This window comes from Hyperolius riggenbachi, chromosome 10 (assembly GCF_040937935.1).
Source record: "Hyperolius riggenbachi isolate aHypRig1 chromosome 10, aHypRig1.pri, whole genome shotgun sequence".
NCBI lineage: Eukaryota > Metazoa > Chordata > Amphibia > Anura > Hyperoliidae > Hyperolius > Hyperolius riggenbachi.
The window spans coordinates 253839271-253860197 of NC_090655.1; the positions used below are offsets into that span (position 1 = coordinate 253839271).

The 20927-nt window shown below is 46.3% G+C and overlaps 1 protein-coding gene and 1 pseudogene across 1 annotated transcript; one reads left to right on the forward strand and one right to left on the reverse strand.

Annotated features, from left to right (window-relative positions):
- Nucleotides 1-20927, forward strand: part of LOC137535283 (zinc finger protein 585A-like) — a 389395-nt pseudogene that overhangs the window by 49351 nt on the left and 319117 nt on the right.
- LOC137535323 (zinc finger protein 84-like) lies at nt 17126-18999 on the reverse strand (the record flags this gene model as incomplete). The annotated part of the gene is made up of 1 exon (XM_068257154.1): nt 17126-18999. A coding segment is annotated over one exon (1809 nt), but the record flags the coding sequence as incomplete, so codon positions are not given.

Consider the following 20927-nt stretch of genomic DNA (forward strand, 5'->3'; position numbering starts at 1 on the left):
ATACTTGGTTAAATTAATACATTACAAACATAATCAGTAGACACAAAAGTGCAAACTCGCAGGCCTACAAAATGTAAAGTCTATGATAGCATAGAGGTAGCGACACTGGTCAATCAGGGCAGTTTCTAGCCTTTTTTCATCCCAGACAATAAATTCTACCCCACCCCCCCCCCCTCCTTAAAAAAAAAAGAAAAAAATCAGATACTATAGAACAACTATAGAACACACCCCATATGAAATAAACCATGTGCCATGTAATACATGCTGCCACCATGCACCTCAAATTAAAATGGTGGGTATAATGGACATTGACCACCTTAACTCTTCTCACTTCACACAATCGTGTTCCTGACCCAAATAAAGAGGCCTTTAACTGCAAAAGATATTTGTCCAGTCAGGACAATTAAGTAGACATCAGTGCACTTCATATATCAAAGACCGTGTGATTAACCACTTCCTTACCAGCAGTCTCTGCACCTCTGGATCAGACAAACATATTAAAAAATGGAACCATTCCATGCCTCACAGAGTACTTCTCTCCCAAAGACCACGAGATGGAGGAGAGAGAAAATGGCCGCGGTCTCTAGAGACAAAGCTCCCGCGCTGAGCCACTGGCTACAGACCAGCGAAGTCACACAGCTGCACCAACTCCAAGAAACAAGCTGACATCCAAGCCTGAACAAGGTAAGTGGAACATTCCTCCATCTCTTGTCTCCTCTTCTTCCAAGGGACAGTCACACAAGTGCCTTACAGCTTCTGCAAAGCAGGCCCCTGCATTACATAGTAACATAGCTTTATGGGTTGGAAAAAACATGCATTCATCAGGTTCAACCAGAAAAAGTACAACACTAGCCTGCTCCCTCTTATTTCCCTGTTGATCCAGAGGAAGGCAAAAAACCCTTACAAGGCATGGTCCAATTCGCCCCAAAAAGGGGGGGGGGGGGAATCCTTCCCAACTCTAAGTGGCAATCAGGTAAATTCCCTGGATCAACACCACTGGCAGTTACCTAGGAATTATAGCCATGGATGTCTTTCAATGCAAGGAAAGCATCTAAGCTCCCATTAACCTCCTTAGCGGTAACCAAGTGCTGGACACGGGGTAAGCCGCCGGAGGGTGCCGCTCAGGCCCTGCTGGGCCGATTTACCAAATTTTTTTTTCAAACACGCAGCTAGCTGCGTGTTTGGTCCGATCGCCGCCGCAGATGCGCCGCTACCCGCCGCGATACAGGGCCCCCCCTCCCGCATACCCCTTGCGCAGCCTGGCCAATCGGTGCCTGGCTGCGCTATGGGGTGGATCGGGATTCCCTGTGATGTCACGACGTCGGCGACGTTGATGACGTCACTCCGATCATTGCCATGGCGACGGGGGAAGCCCTCAAGGAAATCCCGTTCAGAACGGGATTTCCTTATGGGCAAGCGGCGCCGGCGGCGATCGGACGCTACGGGGGGGACGCCGCAGGGAGGGGGGGAAAGCATGTAGCTAGCGCCATAACTACATCCAGTGGCAATACATTCCACATTGTAATCACTCTTACTGTAAAGAACCCTTTCCTAAATAAATGGCTAAAACTTTTTTCTCCATGTGCAGATCATGTCCCTAGTCCATTGCAAATGCTTAGGGACAAAATCTCACCTGCCAAGCTTTTATTTTGCACTTTGTTAATTACATGTCCTCTAAGGCGTCTTTGTTCCAGACTAAATAAGCCCAGTTTATCTAACCTTTCCTGGTAAGTAGTGTTGCTCGGATACCCCCGATCACAGATTCCAGTAAATCCGGCCACGGCGGTATCAAAATCAGGATAGGTCATGATTGTGATCTGGATTTGAAACGGACTTCCAAATTCGATTTCGATTTTAGCGGTGATTGCATGTGGAATCCATGATCATGGCTGTGATCACGGATTAGACTTTAAGGTTAAGAACAGCCCCCATACATGCTACAATCACCAAAATTGCATGGATTATAAAGGTGAGATGTGGCTACAACTTCAAAAAATCAAAAAGATCTTTTAGTTTTCGAGAAAATAGATTTTAAAGGTAGAGTAAAGAATTATCTTTTTAAATGTGGTTATTAATAATTGTAATAACTTTTTAAACAAGGAAATGCACTTTAAGCAATCACAAAGTCCCGGTGGCCCCACAGCAAACAAATAAATGAACCAGGCCAATTAGGAGTAGGTTGTAACTTGCGTTGTAAAGGCAGGTATTATTAATTCCCAGCCACTTCATGTCCCCCTGTCACCGGCAGCAGGGGCCAGGAACTCACCTTCCGCCCAAGCCTGGCTAACTGTGAGAAAGGTAAGTTTGTCCAAATAGTCATCAGACAGCCGAGAGCACTTCTCGGTGACTTCCAGGGCATACTGGGCAAGCTCCCCCCAGATCTCAAGTCTCTTGACCCAGTACTCCAAGGGGTCCACTGGCTGGCTGTGTCAAGCCCGCTGAATGACCCCATGTAGTCAGACACCATGCCGGTCAGTCGCTGGTGCTGGCTGGAGGAGGATGCTGTGGCTGTCACCTCTGCTCAGGGCAGCTCCACTACATACAGGCTCTTTGTTAGGCCCAGCAGGTCTCCGGGGCTCTGGATGCTGCTGCTGCTGGTAGCCGCAGGCACCTGTTGCTGGGTTGACAGAACAGCAACAGTGGGGGTGGAAGGCTGGGGGAATGCTTCCTGCAGTCTTCGCACAAGGGCCCCCCTTTGTACGGTGCTCGGTGGTGGATGGTGACATGAACTGTCCCAGCTTCCCTTTCAGACGCGGGTCCAGGATCTAGGTGACCCAGATGTCCTCCCTTTCACGCATCTGGATCACCCGGGGTTCCCTGCGAAGGCAGCACAACATGTGCTCAGCCATGGAGAAGAGGCGGGAATAGGCAGACTGTGACACATCTCTGTTGTCGTCCCTGAGAGGACATGCCTGTCCTCGTCTTCCTGCACCGTGTCCTCCTGAAGCCGCCACCCCCCGCACAACGGCAGCAGCACTCTGATGCTCCCGCTCAGCATCCAGGCTAGGGACCTCCAACTCCTCCTGTGAGGTGGACTGTGCTGCCAACTGATCCAGCTGAGTCAGGTCTGCCTCCCCCACTTCCATCAGATCACACAGTGCCCTGTCCAGCAGGCAAACCAGGGGCACCCATTCACAAATGGATGCCCGCTCCTGGCTCACCATCTTGGTTCCTTGCAGGAAGGGAGCCAAGACCAGGCACACTTGCTGAATGTGTGTCCACTGAGCTGAGGAGATCAGCTGCAGGTTGGTGGAGCCGGAGACATTTCCCTCACAGATATACCTGGTGACAGCCGTCCTGTACTGGCACAGCCACTCCAACATCGCCAGGGTCGAGTTCCATCGAGTTGGGACATCTACTGTATGATCAGGTAGTGTGATGGGAGGCCCTCGCACTGCTGCAGGTCGGCCAGGGTTGCACTAGTGGCGGAAATGGTGCACCAGCTTCCATGCAGCTTCCAGCAGCTGGTCTATCCTCAGGTAGGTGCGTAGTAAGCAATGCACCACCATATTGAGGATGTGGGCCAAGCAGGGGATGTGGTAGTTCTTCCATGCGCACTGTGGCCTGCAGTTTGGCCCCATTATCGGACACCACGTAACAGACTTTGAGGCCTCTGGGGGTCAGCCACCTCTGCTCCTGCTCCCTGAGGAGGATGTGGGCAGCTATGAGCCTATCCTTTCCCAGGCTGACCAATTTCAGCAGCGCTTGACAGTGGCGAGGCTTTGCGCTGCTGCTGAGAAGGGCTTGCTTGCAGGGTGTGGAGGGAATGGGATCAGAGGAGCCTGCTGCATCCACCCTGATCCCGCGTGGTGGCACCACCAGCTGGCCTGCTGCCGTTCATTCCCTTCCACTAATGTCACTCTGTCCCAAATCGGTTGCTCCAGGAGTTCATGGTGATATGGAGCCGCTCGCCCATGGTGTGGTTGAGCGAACGGGCCACGTTTGCCACCCCAAAATCTTGCAGTCAGAGTTGAGCAGAAACTACGCCTATGCGAATCTACGCATTGTAGTTGGCGCATACGCTTCATCGTAGTGTTTCGTATGTTCAAAACTATGCATAGTAAAATACGTGTAGTCATTATACCGAACCTCGCAACTTCGTTTGCTACACGTACTTAGTCCGTATTATGCGTAGCTTCGCATGCATAGTTGTCTAATGTAGTAACGCGTAGACACATGTATGTACACTACGCATACTTCGCATATAACGCTCTTGAACGTAGTTTAGTTGGCAGGCGTAGTTTCCGCAATAGGCGTAGCTTACGCTTATGCGTAGTTTTGGACGCGTAGTTTTGCAAACAGACCATTTGACTGGCCAATCAGGTAAAACTTTTGGTTGCTGCTACACCCTTAGCAACCAATAGAAATCTAGCCCACCCCTCAGTATAAAAGCTTTGAGCCAAGCTCTGGTTTCACTTTCTGGGTGGTTATTGTGCTGTGTGCTGCTGTGCTTGTGTGAGCAGAAACAGCATACACAGACTACAGCCAGTGACATCCACATCCACATTCCTTGTTTCCTGACCTTGCTGGTGAGGAGCTCAATGTGGGCCCAGACGGCGTCAAACAGGGGAGCAAGAGTCGCAACACTGCAGGCCTCCCAATGCAGTAGCTCCACTTTGGTATTGGTGATGATGGTGCGCTTGGTTGTCAGGGAGTGTGACCACTTCCAGGCCATGGTACCAGGGTGGCAGCTTGTACAGTTGAAGAGGGAGGGGGCAGAGTATAGGCAGAAACAATGGGCACAATCATTCAGGCAGTGTAACTGAGCAGCTCATGCCGAAGTCAGATACAGGTGGCAGTGCAACAGGGCAGATTGCACTATAAGCCAGCAGATCAAAAACAGGCCCTGTGTATGCAGCAGAGGAGGCAGGTCCAGCAGGGAGTGCAGTACAGGTGAAGGCAAGAGAGCCCAAAGCTGAGGTGGTGAGGGCACCCCAGGGTTTGTAGGCCAGAGAGGGAGTCCTCCAGTGAAAGTCAGGGGGGTTTCTCAGATGCTCAGAGTGCAGGCTGAGGGACCCCAGGGAATGCTGGAGAGGCAGTGGATGGAGAGCAGAGAGCAGGGGAAGCTGTAGCTTACCACACAGGCATGGCTCTCCCATCAATGGAATGAAGGCTCCAGGATGTCAGCAGCGTGCAGGACCGGTGGCTGGTGCTGGCTGCGTCAGCTGTTTGTGAGGCAAGGCGGCTGGTAGATTACAGACTATCCTCCTATCTAGGTGATGCTTGCTGTGAGAGAGACAGTAAGCTGTGGCAGTAGGGAAGGAAAATGAACACTGAGCTGGGTTAAAAAAAAAAGAAGAAAAGAGCAGAAGTGACATCACTTTTGGCATCACAGGGAAACATTTGTATCAATAAAGTGTTTGAAACATTCAGACTTGTGTCCACAATCATTTGTATGCTGTCTGGTGTAAGTCATGCAGAGAATCTGAAGTCATAACCACAATAGCTGTTTAGGTAAGAGCTCTAATGGCTAATTATACAAGATTTCCTTGCAAGCTTTCATAACTTTCATTTTCATCTTCAGGCATGATACAGAAGTGGATCAGAACTGTACCAAAGTAATATAACATACAGAGACGTACGGTATATATTATCTGGTTGAGAATCACATACGAGTCTCTGTACGTTCCATTACTTTGGTACCGCTCTGATCCAGTTCTGTATCCTGCTTGGAGATGAAAATCAAAGTTATGAAAGCTTGTAAAGAAATGTGTTGTTGTTTGTCATTAAAGGTATCACCAAAACATCTTTAGTTATGACTTTGGACACAATCAATCAATCTTGTGAGATGAGTCGTGTTATTTTGAGAAGCAACAATCAATCACTATATTGTGAAGAGTTTTGTTTTGTAAAACGGGCCCTGGAGAGAGAGTGATATAGAGGCTGCCATGTTTAATTTTTCCTTTTTAAAACACTTTTATTGGCATAGCTGTAGATAACATAACAGACATTGAATCATTTCCGTTCCGGGGTAATATATTGCCATAAAGGGGATGTTGAGTGTTTGGCAAAAAGGCTATAATTGATAGACCAAAGTCCAGAATAACAGGTGTCACATATCCCAGCTATGGAGGTATCATTGCAGTATATAGAGTGTATATAAAGCTTCAGGAACATTACTGCAACAAGCAATAATAACTAATACAAACACCAGTGGGTGGAATGAAGACTGTAAAGTACATATCTATGTAAAGAGCAGTAATATGATCGCATAGTTTGATGATACCTGAACATTTGCCATTGTCCTGAAACCAAGGTGGACCTTTATGCAGCTGCTATTAGGGGTGACACTACCCACTTGCCCCATACTTTGGTACATTTACTTGGACACCCTCTATGTGTATATAGCGATTTAATAAACAGAAGCACCTTGTTAACCTGCAGCAGCCACTCAGGCACCGTGGGGACACTTGGGGTGATCCAGCACATTTCTGAGGGAATCCCTGCTGTATGCTGGAAGAGTTATCACACAGTACTTGTGAATTGGGAATACTGATTTCCTGGCAGTACTCCAAGGAGATATCTTAGGGCTCAGTGATAACGGGGTTCCCATAATATCCGCCAACAGTCCAGCAACTTGCTTCCAGCATCCCTGTACAGAGCGACAGCTCCGCATCATATGCCAGAAATCAGTAACCGCAGATGAACATTTAGGACAGGAGGAAGGGTAATTCCCTCTGATTCTAGAAAGTCTAATTGGTGTAAGATATGCCAGGCGGAGTATGTAAAATTGGATATTCTTGCCTTTAGCCGAGATTGATGTATGTATATGTGATTCAAGGGCTCCCTCCCACTCCTCGGAATCCATGTCTGGGGTATGAGGAAGCCATTCATGCCTCAGGGACTCTGAATCTTTACTTGCCAATACCGTTATAAGATATAGATACAGAGTGGTTCTCAGCCCCCCATACCTTGAGTGGGTAATATACCTATAACATCTTGGGAAGTATAATGACTTTAGATTGATTCTACCAATGACATTAATAGGAAACTGACTCCATGTAAGGAACTTTCTTTAACAAAGGGTACGAGGGGTTCCACATTTAGTTTAAGAAACTTTTCTTGCCCTGGAGCCACATAGACACCCAGGTATTTACATTGGGTAACTACCTGCAGCTGGGATTGCAAGGAGTGCTCACGTATACCATTTGTGTCAATGGGGAGAATAACTGGCTTCTGCCAATTGATACACAACCCAGAGAGTCCTGAAAAGGTTTGTATGGTGGTAATGACTTGCTGCAAGGAGTGATCAGTATCTTGCAAATATAATATTACATATCGGCATACAATACTAATCTGTCTATTACTAGACCCGCTCTCAGGCCTTGTATTAGAGTATTGGACCTCATGGCAAGGACTTCAATGACCATGGAGAAGAGATATGGTGAAAGGGGGCATCCCTGTCGCTTTACTAGCATCCCACCTATTATGTTTACTCGTTTCATCTGCATTAGTGGCAAAAAATTCCTCCAGTAGCCCTGCAATATCACCATGTTCCACAGTCTGCGGTACCCAGAGGGGGTGTCACCTCCAGATGGGATTAGGGTGTATATTTTACAAGGAGCACAGTAATAGTACCGGGGTATGATCAGATATACATCGGAAAGATGACAGACATCTCATATAGAGGGGATCAGTAATGGGCTAGTGATGGCAGAGTCTATTCCAGACAGCGCCTGTCATTGTAAAGTATGACAGGTAAATTGGCATTCATCAGGATGGAAATGCCTCCAGGCATCTACCCATAAACCCTCTGTCAGTGTGGTGGGCGCTGTGGTCTGCGGCCCCCTCAGAGAATTTATCCCATTGGAGGTCCATAACCATGATGATATCTCCCATGCAGACAACATGATAGCCCGGAAAGTCCAAGGCAAACAGCACAGTACATCTAAGTATATGTAGGGAAGCAGGTGGTGGGCTGTATATCCCTATAATGACCATAGGGGAATCCTCAGTGTGTAGTGCCACACAGACCAAACACCCTCAGTCATCTAATGATACCCCATGTAGAGTGTGCCTCAGTGGTTTGTGTAGGAGAGACACCCCACTGGAGTATGAGGAGAATTTGCCATATGCAGACCATCCCACCCATCTTTTGCATAAGCTCGCTGTCGCATTTGGAAGTAAGTGAGTTTCTTGCAAACACAACACATCCGGGTGAGTTTTGTAAACTTGTCCTAATAGTAAGGCCCATTTCAAACTGTCATCAGCCCCTCTAACATTCCAGGACATGAATTTCAATTTGTTTAGTGACATATAAATTGTCAAAATAAGTGTACCTACAGTGGTTACCGGTATTGAAAATACTCTCGTTCATGCAACAGTAAATTGGCTATAGCATAAATTCAATATTCTAATTGTACAGTCAAACATTCCAAATTTTAAAGTGGTCTGAAAATCAGAATTTCTTCTTTTCTAGAAGAAGATTATTTACAACCTTAAACCTACTATCACAAAAAGGAAAAAAATGTAGCAGAACAGCATCCAAACAGTTTCAGCACTTTGTACTGCAGTGGAAAGCTCCTTCTGCTTGTGATTCGCATCCAAAGAGGTGATAACATTATCTTTTACTCACATTCCTCTGTTGCTACATTCCTAGCTGTGCTGAAAATGAGCTCTGTATGCTTCTATCATGCAAACTGTTGAGAAATGATCACTAGGAGATTTTAATATATAATAAAAAACCACTACGCAATAAAATGCAATGGCAGCTTTCAGAGCAGATAAACTGCACTTTGGGACCTTGTTGATAATTATGCACAAAAGCAAATGTGTTATCTGTATAGGTAATAAAAAGTAACAAAACACATTTGAATGTTATGTCAGAGTTTTATCCCACTTTAACAAACCTTAAACCCCAACCCACAATGCTAAACAAGAACCTTTAAATAAAGCATTGAGTGCTCTAGAAAACGTCATAGATATAACAGCTGCATAGGTATCTAGAAACTGAACTTACAAACAGAAATGATGCATATCTGAATCAAATGTAGTAGCATTATTTATTGATTTATAAAGTGCCAACATATTCCGTGGTGCTGTACAAAGTAAGAAACAAACATGGGGTACATAATAATAATACAGACAAATGGACAAATATACAAAATACAGAATTGGTGACAAAATACAGAATTGGTAATCACAGGGTGAGAGAGCCCTGCCCTTGTAAGCTTACAATGTAAAGGAAGGGGGAGAAACAAGCAGGGCTGTGGAGTCGGAGTCGTGGGGCAATTTTGGGTGCCTGGAGTCGGAGTCGGGAAAAAATGCACCGACTCCGACTCCTAATGAATTTGTAACTGTAATTAAAATAGAAAATATGATAAAATGTTCTATTTCTCAGATAATAGTCATTAAAAATAATGTATATATACAGTAATAGCTGTGCTTAGTCCACAAAAATGAAATAAACCAATCAAAATTAGTTACTTGTGCTGCTTCAATAAAGCAGTTCCTGTATTTTTAAGGTCAGATATACATATCTGATTGTGACTGTATATATGATGTGTACACAGGAATCTCTTATATATACTAAATAACATCTATGCTGTAAGAATAAAGCCTGATGTGTAGCTGTGTCACTAATAGAGATGGTCAATGAGATGGAAATAATTCTGCACTGATGCTGATTTATGCAAATGTATGCACTCCCTTTGCTGATGAAATCAAATAATTTGATATGTTGTTAAAATTTGGTTTGGTGACTACAAATTAAAGGGTACCTGAGACAGATGAAAAGTAAAGTTTTTTTTTTTTATACATACCTGGGGCTTCCTCCAGCCCCCTTCAGGCCAATCAGTCCCTCGCTGTCCTCCTCCACCCGGATCTTCTGCTATGAGTCCTGGTAATTCAGCCAGTCAGCACTGTCCGGCCGCATGCCGCTCCCACAGCCAGGAACATTCTGCACCTGCGCAATAGTGCTGCACAGGTGTAGTATGCTCCTGGCGGCGGAGTGTGTGCATGCGCACTACGCCCGACTGGCTCAAGTACCTGGACTCATAGCAGAAGATCCAGGTGGTGGAGGAGGACAACGAGGGACTGATTATCCTGAAGGCAGCTGGAGGAAGCCCCAGATATGTATAAAACTTTAATGTCATCTGTCTCAGGTTTACTTTGTTACACACAGTAGTACTATACTCTACATATGCACTCCCCACAGAGCTGCAGGGAATCCACTGAGAATGCTGTGCACATTGAACACAGAGGTGTTGTCTGTCACCCATAAACCTTGTTCAGATTGTGCATGAGGAATGTGTAATAGAGGAAGAATCTCCTCATTCCCCTGCAGAGTACCTGCACATCATTCTTACATGTACCCACACTTAGGCCTGGTGCACACCAAACACCGCTAGCAGATCCGCAAAATGCTAGCAGATTTTGAAACGCTTTTTCTTATTTTTCTGCAGCGTTTCAGCTAGCGTTTTGCGGTTTTGTGTAGCGGTTTTGGTGTAGTAGATTTCATGTATTGTTACAGTAAAGCTGTTACTGAACAGCTACTGTAACAAAAAACACCTGGCAAACCGCTCTGAAGTGCCGTTTTTCAGAGCGGTTTGCGGTTTTCCTATACTTAACATTGAGGCAGAAACGCATCCGCAATCCAAAATCTGCAGCAGCCCGGGAGTATGCGTTTCTGCAAAATGCCTCCCGCTCTGGTGTGCACCAGCCCATTGAAATACATTACCCTAGCGGATCCGCACCCGCAAGCAGATCGCAAACCGCAGCGGAAACGCTCCGGTGTGCACTAGGCCTAACATTGCCTAGGGCCTGATAGATGTTCTTTGTTCCGGTTTGTACCTTTTACAAGTACTCTTACCAAGGACTAGTTTTAGTCTAAAGGGAATAAATATAGTAGTCTACATATCCTTCTCACTTCAGTTGTCTTGTAAAATTCCTAAGCGTTGGCAGTTAAGAGACGAATTTCATGTTACATCCTTTTAATCAACAAAATTGTAATATGCAAATTAGGAGTCGGAGTCGAGGAGTCGGTGGAATCCTAAACTGAGGAGTCGGAGTCGGTGGATTTTTGGACCGACTCCACAGCCCTGGAAACAAGAGGTGGGGTAGTATACAATAAACATACCTAGAGGCAGTGTGTTTTAGGATATCTAGTAGGAGTGCAAATTGGCTTTAGGACAAAGGGGAAGTGGCCTAAGGTAGAGTGTATGCTTGTCAGAATAAGTGAGTTTTTAGAGAGCGTTAAAGAGAGACTGAAGCGAGAATAAATCTCGCTTCAGACCTCAGAGTTAGCAGGGGCATGTGTGCCCCTGCTAAAACGCCGCTATAGCGCGGCTTAACGGGGGTCCCTTCACCCCCAAATCCCCCTCCGTAATGCGGGGGAGCGCTTCCTGGTTGGGGCAGGGCTAAACGCCGCAGCCCTGCCCCACGCGCATCTGTCAGCGCGTATCTCCGCCTCTCCCCCGCCCCTCTCAGTCTTTCTTCACTGAGAGGGGCGGGGGAGAGGCGGCGATGCGCGGCTGATAGACGCGACTGGAGGCAGGGCTGCAGCCGTTAGCCCTGCCTCCAGGAGCGACCAAGTCTGCGACCAAGTGTCGCAGTGGGGGGTTTGGGGGTCAATGGACCCCCGTTTAGCGGCGCTATTGCGGCGGTTTAGCAGGGGCACACGTGCCCCAGCTAACTATGAGCTCTGAAGCGAGATTTATTCTCGCTTCAGAGTCTCTTTAAAAGGTAACAAAGGTTGGAGAATGATGGATGTGTTGTGGGAGGGCTTTCCAGAGGAGGGGTGAAGCACGTGCAAAATCTTGTATATGTGACTGTAAGGAGGTAATTCTAGAGGAGGACAACAGCAGGTCATGTGCAGATCTGAGATTACGATTGGGTTGGTATCTGGAAACTAGTGAGGTGATGTACAGTGGAGAGCTTTGTAGGTTAGGGCTAATGCCTGGTACACACAATGAGATTTTCTGGCAGATTTACTTTATAATCAATTTTCCATAGAAGTGAACAGAAAACTGATCAGAAAATTGACTGGAAATCAGATCGGACATGTTGGAAATAATTGATCTGGAAGTAAATCTGCAAAAAAAATCTCATTGTGTGTACCGGGCATAAGAGTTTCATCTGGATCCTCTGGTTAATTGGTAGTCAATGACGAGCTTGACAGAGAGGAGCAGCAGAGGAGGAACGAGAAGAAAGATGAATGAGACGAGTTGAGGTCAGTACAGATTGGAGCGGTGCCAGTCTGTTAGTTGGTGGCCCACAAAGTAGTACATTACAATAGTCCAGGCAAGATATTATAAGAGCGTGTATTAGCATTTTAGTTGTGTCTTGAGTGAGAGAAGGTCAGATGTGTGATATGTTTTTCAGTTGGAGATGACAGGAGCTGGTTAGGGAGTGACTGCGAGGAATAAAATAGATAGAGGAGAATAATATTACCTCTAAGCATAGTGCTTTGGGAATTGAAGTTATGGGAGTGTCATGAACACTTATTGTTATTTCAGGCAGAGTGGTGACCGAGACGGTGGAAAAATGATTAGTTCTGTTTTACTCATATTAAGTCTTATGAAGCAAGAGGACATGAAGGAGGATATAGCAGACAAGCAGTCAGGAAGACGTGTGAGGGGGGAGTTACGGTCTGGAGCCGAGAGCGAGAGGTACAGATGTGTATCATCTACATATAGGTGGTATTGGAACACAAATGAGTTGGTTAATGTAAAGATGTTAATTATATATTATTATGTAACTAATTTCGTTTCTTCTGCCATTCAATGGAGTAATCAGGAGAGATCATCACTCTGGTATTTTCCACCATTAGATCACCTTTGATGCGCACCATGAGCAGTATAGCATCTCCATCTCTACTGTTTACAATCTGCACTAGAAATGCAGGAGGCGGAGCACCAGGCTGTGGGCGTCTGGGTGGCACCCTATGTGCTCCTTCAACTGCAAAGGTTTTGTACAACTGATCAGTCCCAAACTGTTGTATTAGCCAGGCCAATAAAATGTTCAGGTTTAGTAGCCCAATGAATCACAAGTTGTTATGCCTGAGTCAGTTCTCTATATCATCAGACTTGTGATTAGCCACTGACTGCTGTATAACAGATTGCAGGTCTCTGGCTAGAGGGGGGCGTGTCCTCAAGCTCTGATCCCCACACTTCCAATTCAGATGTACCCCCCTCAGCCATTGCATATCTTGCCTGAGAAGCCTACATCCACCTTCACTTCTTCAATGTTAGCTGTGACTGCTGTACGTGTGTCAGAGATAGCAGACATTACCTGAGCATGCACATCTTTTATTGTCACTTCGGTCTCCGTTTCTCCCTCACTTCCCCATTCAGTACTGTGTGCAGGGGGGCTGATAGACTCTGGCTGTTTGCATTGCCCAGGGGGGGGGGGGAAAGCTCAGCTGCAGTGTGGGTAGGTAGATGGTGGATCTCTGCCACATGTAGCTGCTTACCAGACTGAGCTCCTGTGTGTCTGTGTACAGGGCTCTCAGGCTGCTGGGAACCATCCTGTCCCTCTCTGTGGGGGGTCCGCTCGGGAGACGGTGGGCTCTATTCTCTCTGCAGCCACAGGCCATGGTGGAGAGATTGTGTGCAGTGTGGGAGGCCGGCGCCATCTTGCTGGAGCTGCATGAAGCACCCGAGGGAGGACGTTACCATCCCTTTGTTTTTATTAGAGCGGGTGGTGGTGGTCATCATCCCTGGTGTGCTGCGTATCCTCTGGGGTACCAGAGAGTTACTCTGCAGCAGACGGTGGGTAACGCTGGTGGTGGTACGCCCGGAGCTCCTGCTGTGTGCAACCTACTCTGTCGCCATCTTATCTACACCCCCTAATATTTCCTTTTTAACAATACCACATGCCTGGCTGCCCTGCTTATCCTCTACTGCTAACAGTTTTTGCTGCAGACCCTGAAAAAGCATTCAGAATATTTTTAGCTTTTGAAACTACAAGGAAATTCCTTGCATGCTTGGTTTAGGTCTGTGATTCACGAGGCAGGGCTTATCGGCACAGGCCGCAGCTTGGCGTGGTTACAGCAGTAATGCTATAGTCCCCCGCGCACAACTGCCGGAACCCGAATTACATCTCCCTCCGAGTTGCAACGACTCAGAGATGGAATAGTATAGAACACCCCCCCCCCCCCCCCCGAGTTTGTGCAGCAGGGTCAGCTGTCATTCAGCTCACCCGACGTGACAATGACTGGCAGCCAGTCCAGCAGCCAGAGAGATCATCAGGACTGGCAGCAGCTGAGCTTGTGTAAAATGTTAAACATGCAGCCTCTTATCTCAGCGGCTGATCCTTGAATCCCCCTATTCTCCATCATCACTCCTTTACAAATGATACTATGAATAATTACACTCATTTCAGAAAACAATGTTAACTCCTATCACCCTCCCATTCACTCCTCTTGCACACCCGGTCACTGCCCTCCAGTGATGGGAACACAAAGCAAAGGGAATGTGATAGGATCAAACATTGTGCAAATTTCCTCTGTTGTAAATGGAGTCACTAGAAATATTAACTTTGTAAAGAAACCAAAACTGACAGCAGGGCCAAGCTGGAGAGGATCAGACAACACACAGCTCTGATAAAGGAGGATGGGTAGCCAAGAATGTAATTGTTCAGTACGGGAAGATGAGGTACACTGCTCAAAATAAATAAATAAAGGGAACAGGTAACACAACATAGCTCCAAGCCAATCACACTTTTATGAAATCATACTGTCCACTTAGGTAGCAACCAGGGCTGTGGAGTCGGTCCAAAAATCCACCGACTCCGACTCCTTAATTTAGGATTCCACCGACTCCGACTCCTCGAATTTGCATATTATAATTTTGTTGATTGAAAGTATGTAACGTGAAATTCGTCTCTTAACTGCCAACGCTTAGGAATTTTACAAGACAACTGAAGTGAGAAGGATATGTAGACTACTATATTTATTCCCTTTAGACTAAAACTAGTCCTTGGTAAGAGTACTTGTAAAAGGTACAAACCAGAACAAAGAACATCTATCAGGCCCTAGGCAGTGTAACTGTGGGTACATGTAAGAATGATGTGCAGGTACTCTGCAGGGGAATGAGGAGATTCTTCCTCTAATACACATTCTTCATGCACAATCTGAACATAGATAAGGCCCTAGGCAATGTAACTGTGGGTACATGTAAGAGTGATGTGCAGGTGCCCTGCAGGGGAATGAGGAGATTCTTCCTCTGTTACACATTCTTCATGCACAATCTGAACCAGGTTTATGGGTGACAGACAACACCTTTCTGTTCAATGAACACAACATTCTCAGTGGATTCCCTGCAGCTCTGTGTGGAGTGCATATGTAGAGTATAGTACTACTGTGTAACAAAGTAAACCTGAGACAGATGAAATTAAACTTTTATATATACTTGGGGCTTCCTCCAGCCCCCTTCAGGCTAATCAGTCCCTCGTTGTCCTCCTCCACCACCTGCATCTTCTGCTATGGGTCCAGGTACTTGAGCCAGTCTGGCATAGTACCGCATGCACACACTCCGCTGCCAGAAGCGTACTACACCTGCGCAGCACTATTGCGCAGGTGCAGAATGTTCCTGGCTGTGGGAGCGGCACGTGGCTGGACTGCGCTGACTGGCTGAATTACCGGGACTCATAGCAGAAGATCCAGGTGGTGGAGGAGGACAGCGAGGGACTGATTGGCCTGAAGGGGGCTGGAGGAAGCCCCAGGTATGTATAAAAAAAAAACTTTACTTTTCATCCGTCTCAGGTACCCTTTAATTTGTAGTCACCAAACCAAATTTTAACAACATATCAAATTATTTGATTTCATGAGCAAAGGGAGTGCATACATTTGCATAAACCAGCATCAATGCAGAATTATTTCCATCTCATTGACCATCTCTATTAGTGACACGGCTACACATCAGGCTTTATTCTTATAGCATAGATGTTATTTAGTATATATAAGAGATTCCTGTGTACACATCATATATACAGTCACAATCAGATATGTATATCTGACCTTAAAAATACGGGACTGCTTTATTGAAGCAGCACAAGTAACTAATTTTGATTGGTTCATTTCATTTTTGTGGACTAAGCACAGCTATTACTGTATATACACATTATTTTTAATGACTATTATCTGAGAAATAGAACATTCTATCATATTTTCTATTTTAATTACAGTTACAAATTCATTAGGAGTCAGAGTCGGAGCATTTTTTCCCGACTCCAGGCACCCAAAATTGCTCCGACTCCGACTCCACGACTCTGACTCCACAGCCCTGGTAGCAACACTGACGGACAATTCCGCATGACTTTGTGCAAATGGAATAGACAACAGGTGGAAATTATAGGCAATTAGCCAGACATCCCCAATAAAGGAGTGGTTCTGCAGGTGGTGACCACACACCACTTCTCAGTTCCTCTGCTTTCTGGCTGATGTTTTGGTCACCTCTGAATGCTGGCGGTGCTTTCACTCTAGTGGTAGCATGAGACGGAGTCTACAGCCCACACAAGTGGCTCAGGTAGTGCAGCTCATCCAGGATGGCACATCAATGTGAGCTGTGGCAAGAAGGATTGCTGTGTCTGTCAGCATTGTGTGCAGAGCATGGAGGTGCTACCAGGAGACAGGCCAGTATATCAGGAGACGTGGAGGAGGCTGTAGGAGGGCAACAACCCAGCAGCAGGACCACTACCTCCACCTTTTGCAAGGGGGAACAGGAGGAGCACACAGGTGGGGGTTGTGCTTGCAGCCCAACACTGTGCAGGATGTTTGCCATGTGCCATAGAACACCTAGATTGAAAAATTTGCCACAAACGCACAATATATGGTAGCAGAGCCGTCAGCCAGCAAATGCCACAACCTGTAAGATGCCTGACGTACACTAGGCACCAACGCTTACAAACACCTGCAAATGCATGCAACTGCTGGAGGAGTTGAAGAAGTCTGATATAGACAGTAAAGAGCAGCAACAATCCAATGCACTGAGCAGCATGAAAGAGTCCTCAGGATTCAGTGTAAGAATGCTGCTATGTGCACTTTGCAAGAAGTAAAGGAACATTGGAAAAGAAACATTGGAAAAGAACACTTATGGCCAAAACATTTCCCACACTCAACACAAATGTCTCACAAGCAGTTATTTACACTCAAGACGTTTCCCACACTCAGCACATGAATAGGGTGTGTGATATCTCATGTTTCACAAACAGTGATTTACACTGAAAACATTCCCCACACTCAGCACACAATTAGGTCTTCTCACCAGTGTGAGATCTCTCATGTGTGACAAGGTATCCTTTACGTCCAAAACATTTCCCACACTCAGCACATGAATAGGGCTTCTCACCAGTGTGAGATCTCTCATGTTTGACAAGGTTTCCTTTGTCTCCAAAACATTTCCCACACTCAGCACACGAATAGGGCTTCTCACCAGTGTGAGATATCTCATGTATGACAAAGTGTCCTTTCTGCCCAAAACATTTCCCACACTCAGAACATGAATAGGGTTTCTCACCAGTGTGAGATCTCTCATGTATGACAAGGTGTCCTTTATATCCAAAACATTTCCCACACTCAGCACATGAAAAGGGACTTTCACCAGTGTGAGATCTCTCATGTTGGACAAGGTTTCCTTTCTTTCCAAAACATTTCCCACACTCAGCACATGAATATGGCTTCTCGCCAGTGTGAGATCTCTCATGTATGACAAGGTTTACTTTCTGCCCAAAACATTTCCCACACTCAGCACATGAAAAGGGCTTCGCACCAGTGTGAGATCTCTCATGTCTGACAAGGTGTCCTTTATATCCAAAACATTTCCCACACTCTGCACATGAAAAGGGATTTTCACCACTGTGAGATCTCTCATGTTGGACAAGGTGTACTTTATGTCCAAAACATTTGCCACACTGAGCACATGAAAAGGGCTTCTCACCAGTGTGAGATCTCTCATGATGGACAAGGTTTTTTTTACATCCAAAACATTTCCCACACTCAGCACATGAATAGGGCTTCTCACCAGTGTGAGATCTCTCATGTGATACAAGGTTTGCTTTCTGTGCAAAACATTTCCCACACTCAGCACATGAATAGGGCTTCTCACCAGTGTGAGATCTCTCATGTGATACAAGGTGTCCTTTATGTCCAAAACATTTCCCACACTCAGCACATGAAAAGGGCTTTTCACCAGTGTGAGATCTCTCATGTTGGACAAGGTTTCCTTTCTTTCCAAAACATTTCCCACACTCTGCACACGAATAGGGCTTCTCACCAGTGTGAGATCTCTCATGATTGATAAGGGTTCCTTTTTCTCCAAAACATTTCCCACACTCTGCACATGAATAGGGCTTCTCACCAGTGTGAGATCTCTCATGAGTGATAAGGGTTCCTTTATCTCCAAAACATTTCCCACACGCAGCACATGAATAGGGCTTTTCACCAGTGTGAGACCTTGCATGTCTGACAAAGTGACTTTTATGTCCGAAACATTTCCCACACTCAGCACATGAATAGGGCTTCTCACCATTATGAGATCTCTCATGCATGACAAGGTGTCCTTTCTGCCCAAAACATTTCCCACACTCAGCACATGAATAGGGTTTCTCACCAGTGTGAGATCTCTCATGTCTGACAAGGTGTGATTTAACACCAAAACATTTCCCACACTCGGCACATGAATAAGGCTTCTCGCCATTGTGAGATCTCTCATGTTGGACAAGGTTTCCTTTGAGTCCAAAACATTTCCCACACTGAGCACATGAAAAGGGCTTCTCACCAGTGTGAGATCTCTCATGTTGGACAAGGTTTCCTTTGAGTCCAAAACATTTCCCACACTCAACACATGAATATGGCTTCTCACCAGTGTGAGATCTCTCAAGACTGTCAAGATGTGATTTCTGTACAAAACCTTTCCCATATGTGGAACAGGAATAAGACCCTCCAGCAGGGGGAGAGCTGTGCTGGGTATGAGGCCCCTCAGGGTTAGACAGGTGAGGGGAGTCTGGGGGAATATTTGGGGTAACCAGGATATCTGCAGGAGTCTCTTGTCCAGTGACATCATCATCCATTGTACAGTCTGTGGATACAGAGAGACAGGTCTCTGAGAGGTTCCTGATGCCGGGACTCCGCACTGCAAATAGAGAAACATCATCACTTCTAGTTAGAGAATTCTGAGGGGAGGAACAATTATCATTAGGGAGGGTCAGTGAGCTGCTGATAATTCCAAGTTGATGCAAAGATTATGCATATTGGAAATGGGCCAGATGCAGAATCTGCATAACTGGCATATCATTTGCATTAGCATATACTTTGCACCATCTCAGAGTTATTGGCATGTCACTGACAATTGCTAGTTATCAGCCTGACAGAGAACTGCAGAAGGTTGTGCTCATTACAGGCGGCCAATCACATGACAATAACTTTGCTTTGCATGCTACATTTCTGTATCTTTGGACATGAAATGAATTACCCGGGAAATGTGATTAGCTGAATACAATTTGCATGGCATTTGCATAGTAAAGTTATTTGCATCTCATTTACCTCCCTACACCTAAAGGGGCCCATACACCTAACGATTTTCCCGCCGATATACAGCAGATTCGATCACTGTGATCGAATCTGCTGTGAAATTGTTGCGCAAACGCTGACAGAACAATCGATTTCCATCCAAAATCAATCGTTCCCGTCGATTCCTATCAATCCATCTGCACAGAAGATTTTGCTCGATCGAATGCCCGACGACCGACGCAATACAGCGGCAATACATTACCTGCTCTGGCCGGCGCAAGTCCCCGCTGTCTTCTTCTCCGCTGGGTTCCGGACTGGCTGGCTTCACTTCCTGTCCCGGCAGGAAGTTTAAACAGTAGAGCGCCCTCTACTGTTTAACCTTCCCTGGACAGAAAGAAGTGAAGCCAGCCGGAACCCAGCGGAGAAGAAGACAGCGGTGACAGCGGGGACTCGCGCCGGCTGGAGCAGATAATGTATGCGGGGGGGGGGGGGGGTTGGCAGCACCACCACAGATTGTGATTGGTTTCATGCTGACATCGATTCACAATCTGTCTGCAGTAAAGGCAGCCATACGATCCCTCTCTGATCAGATTCAATCAGAGAGGGATCTATCTGTTGGTCAATCTGATGGCAAATCGACCAGTGTATGGCCACTTTAATGCTGGGAATACCCCATACATTTTTCTGTTATGCCAGGAATACACGAGTCGATCCGGCGGCTCGATCCGCGCGTGCGCCCGGATCGATTTCCGCTCGTCCCCACGGGCGCTTCATTATCTTCCATTCGATTCCCGCTATTGTCCGCCCGCAGGGATCGAGCCGGGAATCAATCCAGCGGGTCATCGGACCTGTCGGATATTATCAATCGAGCCATCAGCGGCTCGATTGATAAGAGGGAATCCATCTGTGTATTCCCAGGGTTAGATTCTTCTGTTAGATTTTCTGTTAGAATGCATAATTAGATGATTTTCTGTTAAGTACTGGTAGAGACTGGTCATCATCTCTGGTGCATTGTCTTCTGGTTATCTCCTACTGAGTAGAACAATGCCTAATTACTAGGCAGATAGATGGTTAGATAGATAATTTCCAACATGTTGGAATTTATCTGGCAGGTAAATCTTATGCTAAGCATACACGGAGCGATCCGGTGGCTCAATTAGCCGCCGAATCGACTCCCGCCGCGTCCCCGCGGCCGCCCGGATCGATTGCCGCTCGTCCCCGCGGGAGCTTCCTTATCTTCCGCTTAATTCACTGCTATTGTCTGCCCACGGGGATCGAGCGGGGTATCGATCCGCGCGGTAATTGGACCTGTCGGAAATTATCAATTGATAAGGGCTTATCCACCCGTGTATGCCCAGCATTACAGAGAATCTCACAGAAAATTGTATGGTGTATTCCCAGCATTAAAGCATTGGCCACACATTGACAAGCAGTAGATTGTACAGATTGATGAGACAATGGAAGCAATGTGTTACTCTTG